Source organism: Sinocyclocheilus grahami, unplaced genomic scaffold (genome assembly GCF_001515645.1).
Source record: "Sinocyclocheilus grahami isolate Dianchi unplaced genomic scaffold, SAMN03320097.WGS_v1.1 scaffold10.1, whole genome shotgun sequence".
In the NCBI taxonomy this organism is placed as follows: domain Eukaryota; kingdom Metazoa; phylum Chordata; class Actinopteri; order Cypriniformes; family Cyprinidae; genus Sinocyclocheilus; species Sinocyclocheilus grahami.
In genome coordinates, this window is record NW_015505189.1 from 1,876,622 (window position 1) to 1,893,550 (window position 16,929).

General features: G+C 39.9%; 1 protein-coding gene across 1 annotated transcript in view; it reads right to left on the reverse strand.

Annotated features, from left to right (window-relative positions):
- Positions 1–16,929, reverse strand: part of LOC107593388 (transcription factor SOX-6-like) — an 85,500-nt gene that overhangs the window by 32,484 nt on the left and 36,087 nt on the right. The window contains exons 5-6 of the mRNA XM_016283100.1: positions 11,255–11,378; positions 5,797–5,876 (exon numbers count right to left, since the gene is read on the reverse strand). Of these exons, the coding sequence (XP_016138586.1) occupies positions 5,797–5,876; positions 11,255–11,378 (204 nt within the window). The remainder of the gene's footprint in view (positions 1–5,796; positions 5,877–11,254; positions 11,379–16,929) is intronic.

Sequence of the window (16,929 nt, forward strand, 5' to 3'; positions counted from 1 at the left end):
TAGAACCACCAAAACATCATGGGCCCAGTAGGAGACTGTTTGAAATTTTTTTTACAGCTGGCCTCGGTCAGCCGGAGATGGTGGTCATAAAAAAGGGAATTAGAAAAAAGAAGGGCTGTCTCTCGCCCGACACCGATGCGCGGAAGAGGGAACCCCCCCTTTCAGCCTCATCGGCTAGGTCCACCTGAGATCCCTAGGCGTTCCCCATAGCGACCCCTAGAGGACGCAGTTCGAAGTTCCACGAAAGGGAACTATTATACACTTTTTCAGGATTTTTTAAATAGAAAGTTACTGCCAATTTTGAGCAGTTTAACATGTACTTGCTCAATAAAAATATCAATTTATTTAAAAATAAACAAAAAGGTTTGGGGTCAGTACGATTTTTTTCAATGGTAATATACTTCACCTTTATGGTTCACAGTGTTCACAGTGTGTATATTTTCAGAATTTTTCTTTGGGATGAAACCGCAAACCGAAATGGCTCATGAAACACTAGATTTGAGCACATATGATGGGCAAATAGGCCATCATGTGAGGAAAAAAACAACAACTTGAATCTCTTGTTTGTTCTTAAAGAGAGAGGCCGACTGCTCTCTGGCAGATGCTGTGAAATACAGTGGCAGATTTAGCCAATTTTAGTGCTTCTAGCTATAATGGTGCATGACTGTCTCTCCAACTTATCCGCACAGGCCCCAGTCTGAGCTCACTGAAACGTGTCCATGAGGCCAAAAAACCCCACTGATACATTATCATACATCAAAACATAAGCACACTATACACACTAAAAGCTCTTGTGTTTGTGCGTCCTCCTTGGCTCTCTGTATGGGCACAGCTGAGCGGTAGCATGGGGAGAGGACTGCGTTACTGCTGCATGACCGACTCTGCCATTTCAGTAGCATTGGGGCGCCCACGCCCGTTTGCCACAAGGCTTGTCCAGGCTCATTGCCCAAGGCAAGCAGGCTGACCCAGGCTGGCCCAGATGTCAGAAAGGGAAGCAGGGGTGCGCTAGTGCACTGCGCCAATGCTTTCCAGTATGGCCAGACATCTGTCCCATCTGCTGGCACCCAGCCTGCTCCCTCGTTCATTTGCCCCTTCCCCCATCTCAACCCATCCACCTCATTTTTTCCCTTCTATTTCCTTACATAGCTCCACTAACTTGAAGGGTAGGATGTGTCCTGCACATTTCTGCTACACAAGCCTACGCTAATAACCCTGTGCTGGTATTAGCCGAGGTGGTCATTCTAAGCTACATGGTTCACATCTCTCGCTATCTGATTACTTGCTTCTCTGTTTTACAATTCCCTCTCATTAGACTCTCTGCCCTCTGCTTGTATCGCCTCTCGTCTTCTGGCTATTTCTCTGGAGTCTCTTGCACAGCACGCGCCACTCCTTTCCCCTCTCCTTCTTTCTCTCCTCTCCTCCTCAATCACACCAGCAGCTGTTTGCTCTCATTTCTGCAGCTCATAGTCAAAAGTGTTCCACTTGTTAGCTATGGCAGAAAGCCCTGCTCCCTCCACACATCCGGAATGCAGAGACATGAGCATCCAAACAAAAGATAACACAGTATTTCCTCTCTTCCCTCATCGCCAGCAGAAGATTCGGAGAAGTTTCCCTGACTCTCAAGTAGAGTCTTAAATGTGTTAGCAGTAATGATAGCATGATATAAAGCACCTTTTTCCTGACATAATTAAAACGAATAAAAACTTGATATTAGCAAAACCTTGATAACACACCTAACACCTAAAATGTGCATTAAACACAATTGCTTTTTTAAAAGCATTAAGGGGTTTTATTAGATTAGAAAAAAAAACTTTTACATAAAAAATAGAAACAAGAAATTACTTTTAATTAATATATTTTTTTATTTATTATTAAATTAAATATTTATAAATTAAAGAAGGTTTTATATACAGTATATATATATATACATATACATATATACACATAGTAAATTAATTTGCATGGATTTTGAAACTGTGACAGAGTTTGACATTTAAAAGAAAGAGATTAGGAAATAAAGAAAGGAGTGAGAAAAGGGGAAAAAAGAGTAAAAGAGAAAGCAGGGCAGAGGCTAACAGGTCCTATTTGTGCATGCTCCCTCTATTATACGCCACAGGGAAGACCCAGATATTCTTCTTTATCCCATGATGCTTTATTTTAGGACTGCTTAAACCCAAAAGACTGCTTCCAATGATAAAAAAAACAACAAGTTGATTTGAGATTTGTATAGAACTTGTGGCAAAACAATATATCAAGGACAGAATGGCATTAAGAAAATGGTTTTCCTCTAAGCAATTGATGTAAGGTGATCTTGTATGCTGGCAATTTAAATGGCAATTCAAACAGACAAAAAATAAAATTGAATTCTTTTGTAGAATTAGGATAATTCCTTTTAGACTGTCTGGCCATACGGCTACAATCCGACACAATTTCCGCCTGGAGGTGAGAGGTGTCACTTCTAATAGGGAAGCAACGTAGGGGGATGGAGCCATTGTTTGGAGGCCGTGCCCAGCTCATCCTGAACCCTGAGAGAGTCTTAATGAAGAGAGGCATGCGGTCTGGGGAATAGTTTGAGCAGTTTTTCTGTCATTATCCGTCATGTTTATTTAAATTTAGTTGGGGATATTAGATTAATTTAGTTTATTTAGATTTTATATTAGGCTATTCTAATATAGCCTAGCTATTACAAACATTTTCAATAATAATAAAATAATAAAAAACAACCATTCAATTTATATTAGATTTTACCTCGCTAATAAAGCCTCAGTCAGGTCAAAGAAATGTAGTTGCTTTTTATACTATTGTCTGATACAACACTCAAAAAAAGTCTCCCGAGAGAGAGAGATATACTCTGTCACGTATAGCACAGCGAGTGAGAACGAAAAATAATAGGCCTATTTGATTCATGAACGAATTTTTGACAGAACTAACAATCTTATACCCCGTTTTTTTCATAAAGAACAAAAAAAATTGTAATTAGTAGAGTTTTATTTCTAAAACGAATCAAACTAATAAAAAATAAACAGCTTACATACCAAACTCTTTCATTCAAAACTACGCCATCGTTGCTTAAATAAAGTTTGAATACACTACTAGTTTAAAATCACAGTATAATATAATTTGTGTAAGCCTATGAAACACACCTAGGCCTATATCTCGTAATAATTACAGTTTAATTTACATTAAATACCAGCTTCAATGACAGCCCCACTTTGCGCATTAAAATCCAATACTGCGCATGCTCGTCAAATCCAATACGGATCTGATCCAGCTATGTCATCGTGCTATAGGCTGCAGCGAGGACCTCTTGAATCTGTCAGGGATGTATTGAGTGAAATTACTCACCGCGTTGGGACGCACGGTGACAAGTGGGCACGTGTACGTGCATGTCGCCAGTCGCAGGAAAATGTACTGACAAGCAAATTACGCTCTCAGATCGCCTGACCGCTTTCATTTCCACTCCCTGGGACCTGAGGCCTTTTGTTAGCCTGCAGATGGGCCACGGTGACAGGGAAGAGACATTCCACAGTCAGCCCACTTACTGTTATGTCACGGTAAAATTGTGAGCGGTAGCATCGGCAACATTAAGACTGGCAGAGCGGCTGTCCCTCTTTCTGCATGACCGAGTGCAGCATTGTGGGAATTAATTCCTTTCCAATCAGAGCAATTTTTAAGGTTCATATATTTCCCCAGTCTAAACTGAGCAAATGAGGGAAAATGATACCTTGCCAGAATTGCTGACAAGTGGAGATATTCTAATTAGACAGATGCACCCAGCCAGTGGCACGGGGTGGGTGGGTCCACTGGCACAGGAAGTGGGGATCTCATAGGTGAGGTCACTCCCACCGAGAGGATCAGTGATGCATAAGCAGCGAGAGCTCAGTGATACTGCCATTACAGATAATCACCCAGACACAGCAGAAAAATCCATACATACCTCTCATTAACACTGACCTAGTGCTGGCCCTCATTTATCTGACATATTTAGAAAGATCTGCTTCCTTTGATTTAAGAAAGGAATTCAAAGCTTGTTATTTCTGTTAAAAAAGGAAGAGAGACAAAAGCAGCCAAATGCTAGAATGTGCTAACTGCCGTTCAAATCCATCCGCATCGCCCTTCCTCACTTAATTACAACCTCATCTGCATCCATGTGTTGTCATTTTCTTTCAAAAGAATGTTTTGCCTGCACTTTTGACCTGAAAGTGAACTTTTGAATGCAATTTCTCTCTTAGCCACAAAACGCGAGCACTACAGCATTATCGTCGCACTCGGAATGAGATTCATCTCCTCTATCTCCGTCCTGATCACTTTTAATCATCTTCCGTGTGATGATGGGAGCTCAGTTGCGGTGGAAAGGGTATGTTTGACTAACTGGGCTTTCTTAGCCTGAAGGGTACAGAGAGTAAATACCAATCTGCTCTGCTAAATCTGCACCAGACAGACAAACTTCAATTAATGGGAATGCAACTCATTTGTGTTTACTGTATTTTCTAAAGGTCAGCCAAGTCATGGACTCAGAGGCTTGCTCTAAGCCAATTCCCAGGGTTAAATCTATTATCACGATGAATGGCTGAGAGGTCTCGGTGCCTCCTGATATATGACTATCCCAGACTCGAGCTGACCCATCAGGAATGCTATTAATAGACGGGATGGGCCCTTGTTACTCCACCGCAGCTCACTCCTAAGGGAGGAGGGAAGACACGCTTACACGTATGGATCAAAATTATTTTCAATCAGTTTTTGCTCACAAGCTCGCTCCCTGTTTAGCTCGTTCTTACAAGCACATGCATATTCTACAAATGCTCTTTACCATGAATAGATGCATTCCACACCTTCAACACAGATGACTGTTCTCCCCAAAGTCACATTCTACAGCAAAGGACTTTTCAGCTCCATCTGCAAGCATTGTTCCAACTTGCCAAGGCTCATTAATGCTGAGAGCGATAAGCTCCGAAGGACAAATTGTGCACATGTATCAGCAAGAAGAAAAGATACGAAACGCTCTCCTATCCTCTCTCCCCCGCACGTCCTCCTCCCTCCGCTCTTAGCTTTGTTTTGTAACATTCCCAGCTATCAGAGAGCTTAATGTCTAATTGCTATCAACCGCTTACCACTGTTGTTGACAAAACAACAACTGTCTATGAATAAAATAGCGTGAAAAAAACAAATAAATGAATCCGCTATGTGGCTGCAAGCTCTATCGCCTTCTGCTCTCAGTCATTTGGTCCTTCAGTCTTTGTTCAAAGAACTTTAAGAAACTTAGGTGCATTTAAAGTTTCAAAGCACAACTCTAACAAATAGTTTTTCTGAGTAAACAGAAAGGACTAATGGCATTAGTTGCAAGAAAAACATGCTCTTTGTGTCTGACAAAGTAAACAAGGCAAAGAAAGGATTAAAAGAAACAATTAAAATGACAGGCATTATGAGATAAACTGTAATGAAGATATGAATCAATTATTTAAGCATATGGAGATCTGAGAAATGCTCCCAAAGTAGCCTGGAGGGCCTTGGAAGCTCTTCCCACAAAGTTACTCAGAACGGCGTCAACAGAGAAAGCAATTAAGGTACAAGGTGCCCCTGAAATAACCTTCATCGATGCAACACCCGGTGTTCCCATGCATAGGCGTCAGGGCTGTGCTGTAAAAACAGGCTATATTGCAGATGGAAGGTGTTAAGCTTGTAGGGGTGGACCGGTGTGTGAGTGATTTAGCTTGTTATTTATCATACAGCTGGTTTGCTCACACGGTGCTGAGGGCTTGGCCCGCTGCCCGTAAATTCTTTTGTGACTGTACATACCTGGAGTTGGAGAGGGTTGAGTCCTGACGCGGCTGCAGCTGCCATTGTGGATGGAATGAACTGCACCGGGTAGTTATCACCTGTTGGAGAAAGGAGGAGGGGGAGATAGTGAACAATGCACACAGGTTGAGACAATAAGCGGCCCAACGGCAGGCCAGACAAGTGCCAACACAGTTCCTGTGGGCCTGCCTACACCTAGCCTCGGCACTCAGCCCAAACATCTGCACTCACAAAAGAGTCAGCTGGCCAGAGCAGAGCAGGATTTACACACGAACGTCTCTCTTTCTCTCACATTCGGGCTTTTTTCCTTCTCCCTTTTTTATCTTTGCCCACATTTGCACAGTCCTTTCTGATCTGGCTATGCATTGTGCTCAAGGTTATGCCATTTTAAGTTATTGTTCGCAAGTATCTATGATTTATATCATGTTCTGTGAGAAGCTTGCCTAGTCATACTATTGTTCTACATGCCATTATGTGTTTTACAATGTGATCTGGCACAATAAAATATTTATCTAAATGCAGCTTGAAAGACATTTTCATCATGAGATCAAATGCATCGAATAGAATCAATCAATACAATAGGGCAAAAAGAAAACACAATAGGAATCAGATGAAAAACAACAGGTTTAAACAACCCCCCGGAAATATAGCTCTGGAAACCTTATACAGATATTTGAGTGCCTCTGAAAGTGTATGAGATGTGTTTTGTACTGTGGTTGGTGTATATAACACTGTCTCTGGCTCAGGGAGCAGAGGTTTGAATGAAGCATACCCATAGAAGGGGCCCTCTTTCAGCCCCCACTTCTGCCTGTCACTTCTTCTCACAAACATATGGAGCTATTAAGCCACAGGCATGGGGGTAAACACACATATCATCCCTCTTTTTACCCCCCTTACTCACTTTGCAATCTGACTGACCACAGCACATTGTGATGCAGCCAGGAAATTCAATCCCAGCCTGTGGCAGAGGTGAATAAACACAACTGAACTAATTTCAAATAGTGCAATGAGAGTCGTAGAGGGGGTCATTATCGTCCAAGGCACTCTCTCTCTCTCTCTCTCTCTCTCCCTCGTTCTGTGCTTTTGGTGATATGTTATGTGAGCCATGGGCAGGTCAGGTGCCAGCTGAGAACACTAGGCTAAGGCTAATGGTCTGGGGGCTGGGTGGGCAGCCAGTGTCTCAAGTAGACAGGGTTGGCTGCCAGCTTTCTCTATGTCAGTATGTGAAAGTGAATCTAGTTTAAAAGGCAAATCTGCCTGTCTCCAGCCAGTGGATGCCACTGAGGCTCCAGTGATGCTACTACCCAATAGGGTTGTTTCTCCAAGCCTGCTAAGGCCAAGGGCCAAAAGCTTATTACCAGCCCACCTTAGAGCCCAATAGTGAGCTTCCTCACATCTGATTCAGCATATTGTGCCATAAGCAGTGTTAATCCCATCAATATATATATATATATATATTTTTTTTTTCATCAATGAAAATTAGATGCTTTAGTCATGATGAAATATTGACTACATTTAAAGGAAATTTTAATCAAAAGACAAAACAATGACTAAAACAAAACTGACCAAAAGCTATTACCATATAGCAGGGTCTGCCAAAGTAACCAACAGTGACTGTGCTGGCTCACACAACTCAGTCCAGAAAACCCAAACCAGAGCATACACTTCAACATGAAATTCTGTCTGATAGCATCACTTTATTAGTGAGGTACCTTATCAAAGCAAGCTTTGCTAAGACACCAAGCAGGAAGGGGCAAACCTCCTAAGCTCTGATCACAATACTCCACTGTCTTCTTTTCTTTATAAAAGTGCCAGGCAGGCTGCTGAATAATGCTTGAAGTGCTTTCTCTCAAAGCATTGCTAGAGAGCCTCATAGTGTATTCTGTTTCAGCCAGGTATCATGCTGCAAATCGAGGCCAATTTGGACTGCCAACTTGGCACAGGGCCTCTTTAAGTGGAAGGACCCAAGGGTCTTGCACAGGGCACCACTACCACTGAAGCGGGCCGGTGCTCCATAAGAAGCGAGGGCTGCGAGGCTAATGAAAAGGTGGAGGAGAGTGGGGAAGAACGGCTGGCGGAGTGCTCCTTCTGCAACCTCTTCAGTTCTACTCCACCTGATGCCAAGAGCCAAGCATGTGGAACATTCAAGACGAGTGGGGCTCTCTTTGAAATCAATGGTTTTGTTAAAGGGCTCAGTGTCTATCATGCTCACAAGCCTTCTTCCAGTCCAAAACTGAAGGCTCTTTTTTATGAAGGAAAAAAAAATACTTTGGTCAGAGATGTGGCACAGTGGACCGAACAGATGCTCAGAAAATGTAAGAACTGTTGGCCATGTCCCATTCTTCTTTCTCTTAACCAAGCTTTTCCTTTCTTTAAAAGGCAAAATAAAAATGCAACCAATCAATAAAAGGCAAAAATAAATAAATAACAGTGAGTGTCAATGATCTATAGCAAGGTTATGCAAAATTTAGAATTTAAGAATTGGTTCCCTTAAATTCATGAGTATAAATCTGAGTTTAATTGGCTGTGTTGAACTGGAATTTTTCAAAATGAAATTAATTTACTGAACTGTAATCTAACTATCTATTGATGGCTTAAATCCTTCCATTTGATTTTCCTTGTTAAAATTAGTTATATTAATTTCCTTGAATTTCAGTTCATTTTAATTATACTATCAAATTTGAAATGCAATTCTGCTTTCTGTTTGATACCTCAATTCAATTTAAATTCAAATTCAAGAATTTAAAAGGAATTCTCAATTCAGTTCCGAACAGGGCACAACCCTGATATACATCAGCTCAAAACTGGGATCATCAATTGCTAATGTAGTGTATCAATGTCTAAACACCTGACGCACATTTTCTGTGACATGAACATGCCCCCCAGGCGAGGTTCTGTACAATCACTGGATGTCAGCGTTCTCGCCAGCGGGGGAACATCGAGAGCCTATTGCGTCCCAAGGGCCATGAACATCCACGATCAGCAATACCTATGTGTTCATGTCTGCACGGGGGGGATCACCACTATCCTCCACAAGTCCATTTGAGTACAAAATGACCTAAGCCCTCTCTTTCTACCAAGCCCAAGCCATTGAGCACAGTGTGTGAGAAAGGGGATCTCTGCTGTTTCACTGCAGGGTTAGGGCCATCAGCATTGGGTCTTGACTGCTTGCACTGAGCCTGGCTGCGCTGCCCCATGCTGGGCAGTACAAACAGCAATGAGTCCTGTCGCATTAACTGTGGCAATAAGTCGAGTCATGCGCACTAATGGCAATAAGCTATGTCCTAAACTTTCTCCACTCCACTGTTTTGCAAATTATGAATAATGCAAGTGCTTTACACACGCCAAGGATTCCATTACAGATGCTGTTATTTGTACTAAAACACTTTCCATGTCAAACATATTAAAAAATCTAACTGGGGAAAAGAAAGCCCTCAGGCTCTTTGTTCAACCTGTCATGCCTTTGTAGTTCCAAAATAGCTGACTTTATGTTCCATCATTTACCTTTTTAGTTAATTTATTAGCTGCTCTACCACACCCTGTAATAGTCTAACTCTCACCTGCTGACTTCTTAAGCTTTCCTCCCTCTTATCAGTCTCTCTGTCTAGCTCGCTTTCTCTTTTCCTGTACATTTGCCTTTTGATGAGGTGCTGACAACAAACGTGGTTTCTCAAGGCATACTTTGAAGACAAAAGGAAAGCTTTTTTACTGAGCTGCACTGATCATTTCTTTTTTTTCTTCAATAATTCTCTTTCAACTCATTCAATTTTTTTGTCTTCTTAATTTATGTTCCTTTTCATTTCCTACAGGTCTACTAACCCAACTCAGCAGCTACACTGAAAAATCATTACATGACCATTTTTATTTTTCTCAACAGTCCTCTGTGGTAAAGAAAAGAGGGGGGAAATAGGGGGGAAATGATAGAAGGCTGGAAATTTAACTAAGTGCTACTGATCCCTTGGGAGGCAGGAATACAATTTTAACGGTTTAATTACAGAAACTGAGACTGGCACATCCCTAAACCTCAGAACAATGGTTGGATATGAGGGTGAGGGATACTGGCAGTGAGTCAGCCTGCATGTTGTAGCAATTTCCTACAAATTTGTTTTTGAATTTACAGTGCTTGCGTGAGGAGCAGTTCACTTTTTCACAAAAGGAGAAAAAAGGCATGCCAGGACAAGTACGATGGCGCTTCACTAGAGGCCTTTCAGTTCCAAAAGAGAAAATGTGCAACACTATGGGTCACCTTTTATTTCCTCAAGAAACAGAAATAATTGGGGATAGTGATTGTGATAAATCGCTAATTTAGTATCACCAATTGGCTTTTAGTATCTCCAAATCAGTGCCAAAGACACATCTCTCACAAAGCAAAGAGTGAAAAATTTAAGGGGGTCTGAATACTTTCCGTACCCACTGTATATATACAGTATATATATTTGTATATAATAACTTATTATACAGGGCATGGAGAGTAGTATATTAGTATTATGCTCTCAGCAGATTTATGGCCCATGAAGTTGAAACCCTTTATTGCTGACGGTGTTTATATTCCAGCCCTCATTCACGCCATCCATTGTTCTGAAGGCTCGAAACGCCTTGAACTCTGCCAAAACAGGCTGCCTCACCGAGGTGATACATTTCACAGTGTTCAGAATTTATTGTCTTGACAAGGAGGGCTTGATGTTCTGCTCTCTGAATCCAAAGGGGTGGGCTCTTTAAAAACAATGTGATGATCTGGTCAGGGAAATCAAGCGATGATAAAATATGTACTGAGGAAGTTATGAGGAGGTAAAGAAAGCCTAAAAGTGGCCTGTATATTCCCCTGAGGTAAAGTGAAGAATGGTGAAGCAGAAAAAACACCACAGATAAAAGAACAAAAGACAGGCAGGAAAGAACTTGTTAACATTTCTTGTCACCCCTCAAAGACACAGTTGTTGGACAGCAGTGTTTATTATCCATGTTATGTATTAATATATATATATATATATATATATATATATATATATATATATATGACTTTCTTTCTTTCTGGAACACAAAGACGACATTTAGAAAAATGTATGTATTATTTTTGTTCATAAAGTGAAAATATTTAGAGTCCAAATAATAAAAAAAAAATGTCGAAACATTCTTCAAAATGTATTCTTTTGTGTTCTACAAAAGAAAGCAAGTCATACAGGTTTGAAACGTTGCTTTCATTTTTGGGTGAACTTGATTTGTAACAGCAGTAGTATTATTTGTAATATAATGAATTATTATTTTAAAATATTGATTTAATATAAAGGTATTAATATTTAAATATAAATGTAAAATTGTGGTATGTGAATATCTACAAGTATATCTGATTGTTAGGATAACTTTCAGAAATTCAGACAAACCTTTTATCCTAAGTGTACAAGGTGCAACAGGAATAAAGCTGTGTAGATGAAACTCAAAGAGCTGAACTGTGTTCTCTTACCTGGCTTATAGGACATGCCTGGGGGGAAGAGGAAGCCCTGCTGGGCTGCCGCGGCTGCTGCCAGAGTGCGCTGGTCGTGTGGAAAAATGGGGATCATGAGAGGAGGCATGTGACTCTGGACCTGCTGAACACAGAGAGAGAGGAGATCACACAGGAGCCTAACACAGCCTGACAGCACTGCTCATATTCTGACCCTGATCCACTTCACACACGCTCACCAAATACCTGCACTTAATGCCCACCAAAGAGAACATCACACACACATAAACAGTAGAGTGTTTATTCTCATTTGTATCACAAACGCCCGATTTAGCATGTTAAGGTTGTTTGAGTAATATCTACAGTGCATATGTTACTAGATAGAAACAGAGATGTCAGGTAGGCATTCCTAATAAAACTTAATCATGAGACTGACAGAAAATGTGAATCCTCTCAGAAATACAGCTCTTGTTTCTTGTTCTTGGAAGGTCATTTATATACAAGATAAATGCCCAAGGGAGACCGGTAATTTACAGCACCTGTTTTCAGCTGCGAAAAAGATGGAATGAGCCCAAAAGCTTGTGCATTTCTGATATTTCATGTATAACGTCAACACCTGGCATCGTGTGTGGTGCCTTTCAAATGCTCTCAACCATGTTCATCTCCATTCCTGCTTTATTGCAAAATAGAGAGAATGTTAATGGTGTGCATAAGGATAACATTAGCTCTGTGTAAGAGTAAAAACAGACACGCTGAACTAGAGACAAAGAAAACGAGAGTCTGTGTGTATTTAGGGATCTGAGCGGCTTCCCATCAAAGTTTGAAAACACATGTTTTTGGAGTGTTGGCTGGACCCAATCTTGCTGTCATTCTCTGCTTCCTGCCTGTGGGTGATATGCTGCAGCGGCGCTACCGTGAGCCAGGGCAGAGTTAATGCCGGCTCACCTCTGGGGAGCCCAACCGGAGAACGGGTTAATAAAGGTCGGCCCCCCCAAAATAAACACATTATAGAATGTTTCTCCATTCATCGCTCTTTAAAATCAGCCTGCAATAAAAACCGGTCTGGACGCAATTACTGCTGCAGCACTGGGGCATGAAATCAACCTGCTCTGAGAAACCCCTTTCTGCTCCGCATTTCTAGCTGAGGTCTGCGTGATCTCCGTCTTTTTAATACTGCTTTCGTCTTTCAAGCGCCTAATGTTAGAGTTCAATAGGGCTTGTTCCCCAGGTGCTAAACAAGTGTTCAGGTCCACTTCAGTGATTTGGACTAAGTGAGTTCTCCTAAGCAAAAATAAATAGAAAAATATCCTGCACTTTTCTGTTTATAGAGCTTTGCACTTTAAAAAGTGCATCTACAGAGTTGAGACTACCGAAATGAAAGAACTGCGTGAGTATTTTACAGATGTGACAGAGAAATGATGAATGAGAGAGATCAGAGGGCTCTTTAACATGACCGCATGGATGTGTTTGTGGAAATAGTTTACTTGCATGTGAGGTGAATCAAAATGTAAGTGGAGTGAGAGGGGCTATTACATAGAAAAGAGAAAAAAATGTCAGTGACGTCACCAACTACAGTCCTATATTACCTCAGATTCATTTAAGCGCTTTAGAAAAATGGCTCTGACCATGTAAATTGTTCTCCTTCAGAGGGCCACTAAGGTCAGTCACATAAATAATTGCCATTAGCCTTATTCACATTACCCTTGCAAAACGAATCAGTCTAAAGCTGCTTTTAAAGTGGAACCAAAACACAACTGTTCCTTAACATGTCATTTAGCATAGTCCTGCACCAAAAGCTCACAAGCATAATGACAGAAACACCTGGTCTGCCATGCCTTATCCCATCTGTTCCTAAACTATACCATCAGTGTCTTATTTAATTCAAAATCTAAATCATTTAAAACGACCTAGAATTAGACATCATTTGAAACAAACAAATTGACGAACAATGCTAACAATAACTCTGCTAATCAAACAGACTCCCCTAATGCTGTTTCAAAAGGCACAAACAGCAAGAAAAAGAAAAAGGGAAAGTACCAACAGATACCTTGCCCTCAGTTTGAGAGGTCCCGATTTGCAGTAATGAGGACTTTACATTAAAGTTTAATTTACACACGCCACATCTGTGAGTGGCAAATCAAATAAGCGTCCTTAAAGTGGGGACTAATAGTGAAAGTTAACTTTCAAGCCTGTCAATTAACATACACTGGTGGAGCTGAGCAGACAATGCAGATAAATATTTAAAGATGATCACTGAATGGAATTAAGTGCCTGCACTTAAACAGTTGGATAAATTGCATCTTGCATTCTGCATTGAAGCTCGCTTATTATATGCATCCGTCTTTCTCATTCACTGGATCTATCCGTCTCTCTGTCTGTCCCTCTGTGTCTTTACATACACAACATGCTTCCATCCATGCATGCTTACACAAGAGAACATTTATACCAAACAGTAGAAATCAGTAATAGATTTATTACTACTACTACTATTATTATTATAAAATGTACATAAAATATAAAATTATAACCATGATAAACTAATAAAAAATATGAGTTACTATTAAATGTATTATTTAATTTTTTTAATATTCTCATTAATATTAAATGAATATTATTTAATTATTTTTCCTAGAAATGTGAATATATTTTATTAATTTTATTAATTTCTCATATTTATCGATTCATAAAAACATTAATTAGAATGAATTAAAACAAAACTTAAAAAGCCACAACAAAAAAAATAAGAATTCTTCACAAATTATATATATTTATATTACAGCTAAAATGATTAATAATTATATTTTTATTATTTACTTAATTTATTATATTTATGAATTAATAAATTTATTTAAATTCAAGGATTCAAAGCGCTTATTTTCATATGAACAGTGAGGAAAACAAGTTTTCCTGACCAATGAAATTCTTACTTTGCTGTCCACAATGAATGCCAAGTGCAAGTGCAAAACTATACACACATACACAACATAGATATAACTTGATCATTCTCAACAAATGAATGATAATATACACCAAATATACAAAATATACACACAGCAAGGGAACTCTTCAAACTCTTCCCCATAAACAACTAAACTTCACTTTGTGTTGTGTCTCATATAGCAGTCTGGTTCACATAAAAGTATCTACTGTGTTGTAAACTAGTCTATAGTAGTTGATCCATTTCTACTGCTATATATATATATATATATATATATATATATATATATGGTACTCATGGTATGTATGAACATGTATGCTCACCCGTATTTGTGTATCTGTGCCCTGATATTTTGCCCCTCCCTCCGTCAGTGTGCCAGGCGGCTGGCTGCATGCAGCATTAGAATTGCCAGTCAGTTCTTCAAGAGCGTGAAAGAATGAAGTGGAGCAGATGTGAGGAGGAAAGCTCAGGCCTCTGAAAGCTCGGAACCTCATAAACTCTGCCTCCTATCTGCTCTTTGTCTATCAAATCCTTAGAACGAGAGGATAGGATAATGCCATTTCTTGTCATCTGCCCCAAAGCTTCATTAAAGATACATGAACGAGCCCCATCTTATGAGGAACAGGTGCTATTGTTTGTCCCCGAAGACCTGCTGTGGCAAGGATGTAACTCGCGGTACTTGAGGAAGAGCATCTGTAGCAATCAGTCAGGCTGTGTAGCTGGCAGCCTCTTTCTCTCTTCACACAGGCGACCGGTTCATGGGGGTGTACAGACACAGAGAGAGAGAGAGAGGCCTCTTCACCTTCAGCGGCTCGCATTTATCAGTTCAGTGCAGCTGATGAAGTCTGTGGTGATACACAGCACAATCTGTCTCTCTGTCGGAGATACACGCATCACCTGGCCGTGTCTTCGCTACTGTCCCCTGCCCTTAGATCAAGCATTAATTTACCCTCCAATAAGAACACAGGCCATGTCGGGAAGCTTTGAAACTGTAGCTTGTCAACAAACTACTCATTAATTTAAGCAATTCAATTACAGTTAATCTACAATTCTACAGACATCTATCAGAATATGGCAAACTACACTTAAGTTACACTGAAGAAAATTTGGTGTGAAAACAATTTTCACTCAGAAATTGCTAGTAAATTTCACAATTAATACCACAAAAAAATAACACTTTGAATTAAACATGACATTTTGAAGTAGTATTTCAAGACTGAAATAGTATTTTCTTGTAAAATGTAACCCAATAATGTCAGTTTTATTTACGACTTCACAAAACCTTTTTTCAGTGTATTTAAAGATGATTAAATTATATTAAATGATTTTAATTTTAATATTTAAGAGATATGCCTTTTCCTTTTGCAAAAAGCTAAAAAGTAGCTGGCACAAAAACAATGGAAACCTCATTAGGGTGATCACACCTAAATATATAAATTTATAATAAAAACAAGCTAAGCTCATAAGGGAAAAAAAGCTTAAAAAATACAAATATTTGACAAAATTATTTGCAAATAATATTAACATTTGACTAAATATTACTTCTAAATATAATATTAATTTTTAAAATAATATTATTGTAATAAATACATTATTTTCTATATGTCACTACTAAAAAGAAAACATAAAAGACTTACAGCCTTTCCTCTAGATAAGAAAATGGGGCTTCAGTGTTGATTTTGGGGACTGAAGTTGATTTTGTTTTAAGTGGTTCATTTTAATTCATTCAATGTAATGAACAATTCAATTTACTAAAATGAACTAGATGGCATGAGAAAATAAATATGTTGGATTAATACTTGCATACATAATACTGTGAAAAAATTGTGTTTTGTCATCATACACTGGGGGGGAAAAAAGCAGCTCATTGCTGGAAATGCTACTCTGTTTTGAAAACAGCTGTGCTACAATCACGGTCCTGGTCACTAATTCCCAACACTGAACGCGGAGTTGTCAGCAGTGGGCTGTTTAAACACACAATGTGCCCTCGCTGTAGGTTGAATGACCGAAATAAAAGGAGGAGGGGGGAAACCCCTGAAGTAAATAGGGAGCTATAGATTAATCAATGTTGTTAGTGGAAATGTTGACATCAGCACTTAGTTTCAGTAATGGTTTACAGCAGCAACTAATCCTAAGGTCAGACAGACCAGCCTATCCAAGGAGCTGCACTGTACGTGGATTACTGTTAGAATAGGATGATGTGTGCTTCTAATCCGGCAGGTGCAGTAATATGTTTATGCCCTCCTGCAGTGGCCTATGCAGCTATAAATGTGGAATTGCTGCCATATCCTGACCCAGGCTGTCACACAAGCGCATGGAAAATTGAGATGCACAAGTCATTACCATGCTCAATAGGGTCCCTGTCAGCACCCATGCTCCTTGCTGTCTTTTAAAGGGTCCCGTTGGGCTCAGGAGACGTGCCCCCCTAAACCTGTCCCCAACTCCCTTTAACATGAAAATAGAGATTGATCTTCAAGGAACATCACTCTGGGACTCCGTCCCCTTTTAAAAGGAAAAGGGGGGAGTTGTTTTAACATGTCCAAAATGCCTTTCAGTGTTGACGAGGTAAGATGGAGATGGGAAGGGGGTGGCTAACTTCTCTTCTTTTTAAAATTTTTGGAAGGAGCCAGAGAGCCTCCGGAGGCCTAGGTTAAGCATTAAGCGCCAGCCACCCCATTTTAAAAGCAGAAGGTAAGGCTGTACCAATTTCCACACTTGTGATGTATTTTGGTCCAAATTTGCAGCCATTTCCCTTGGA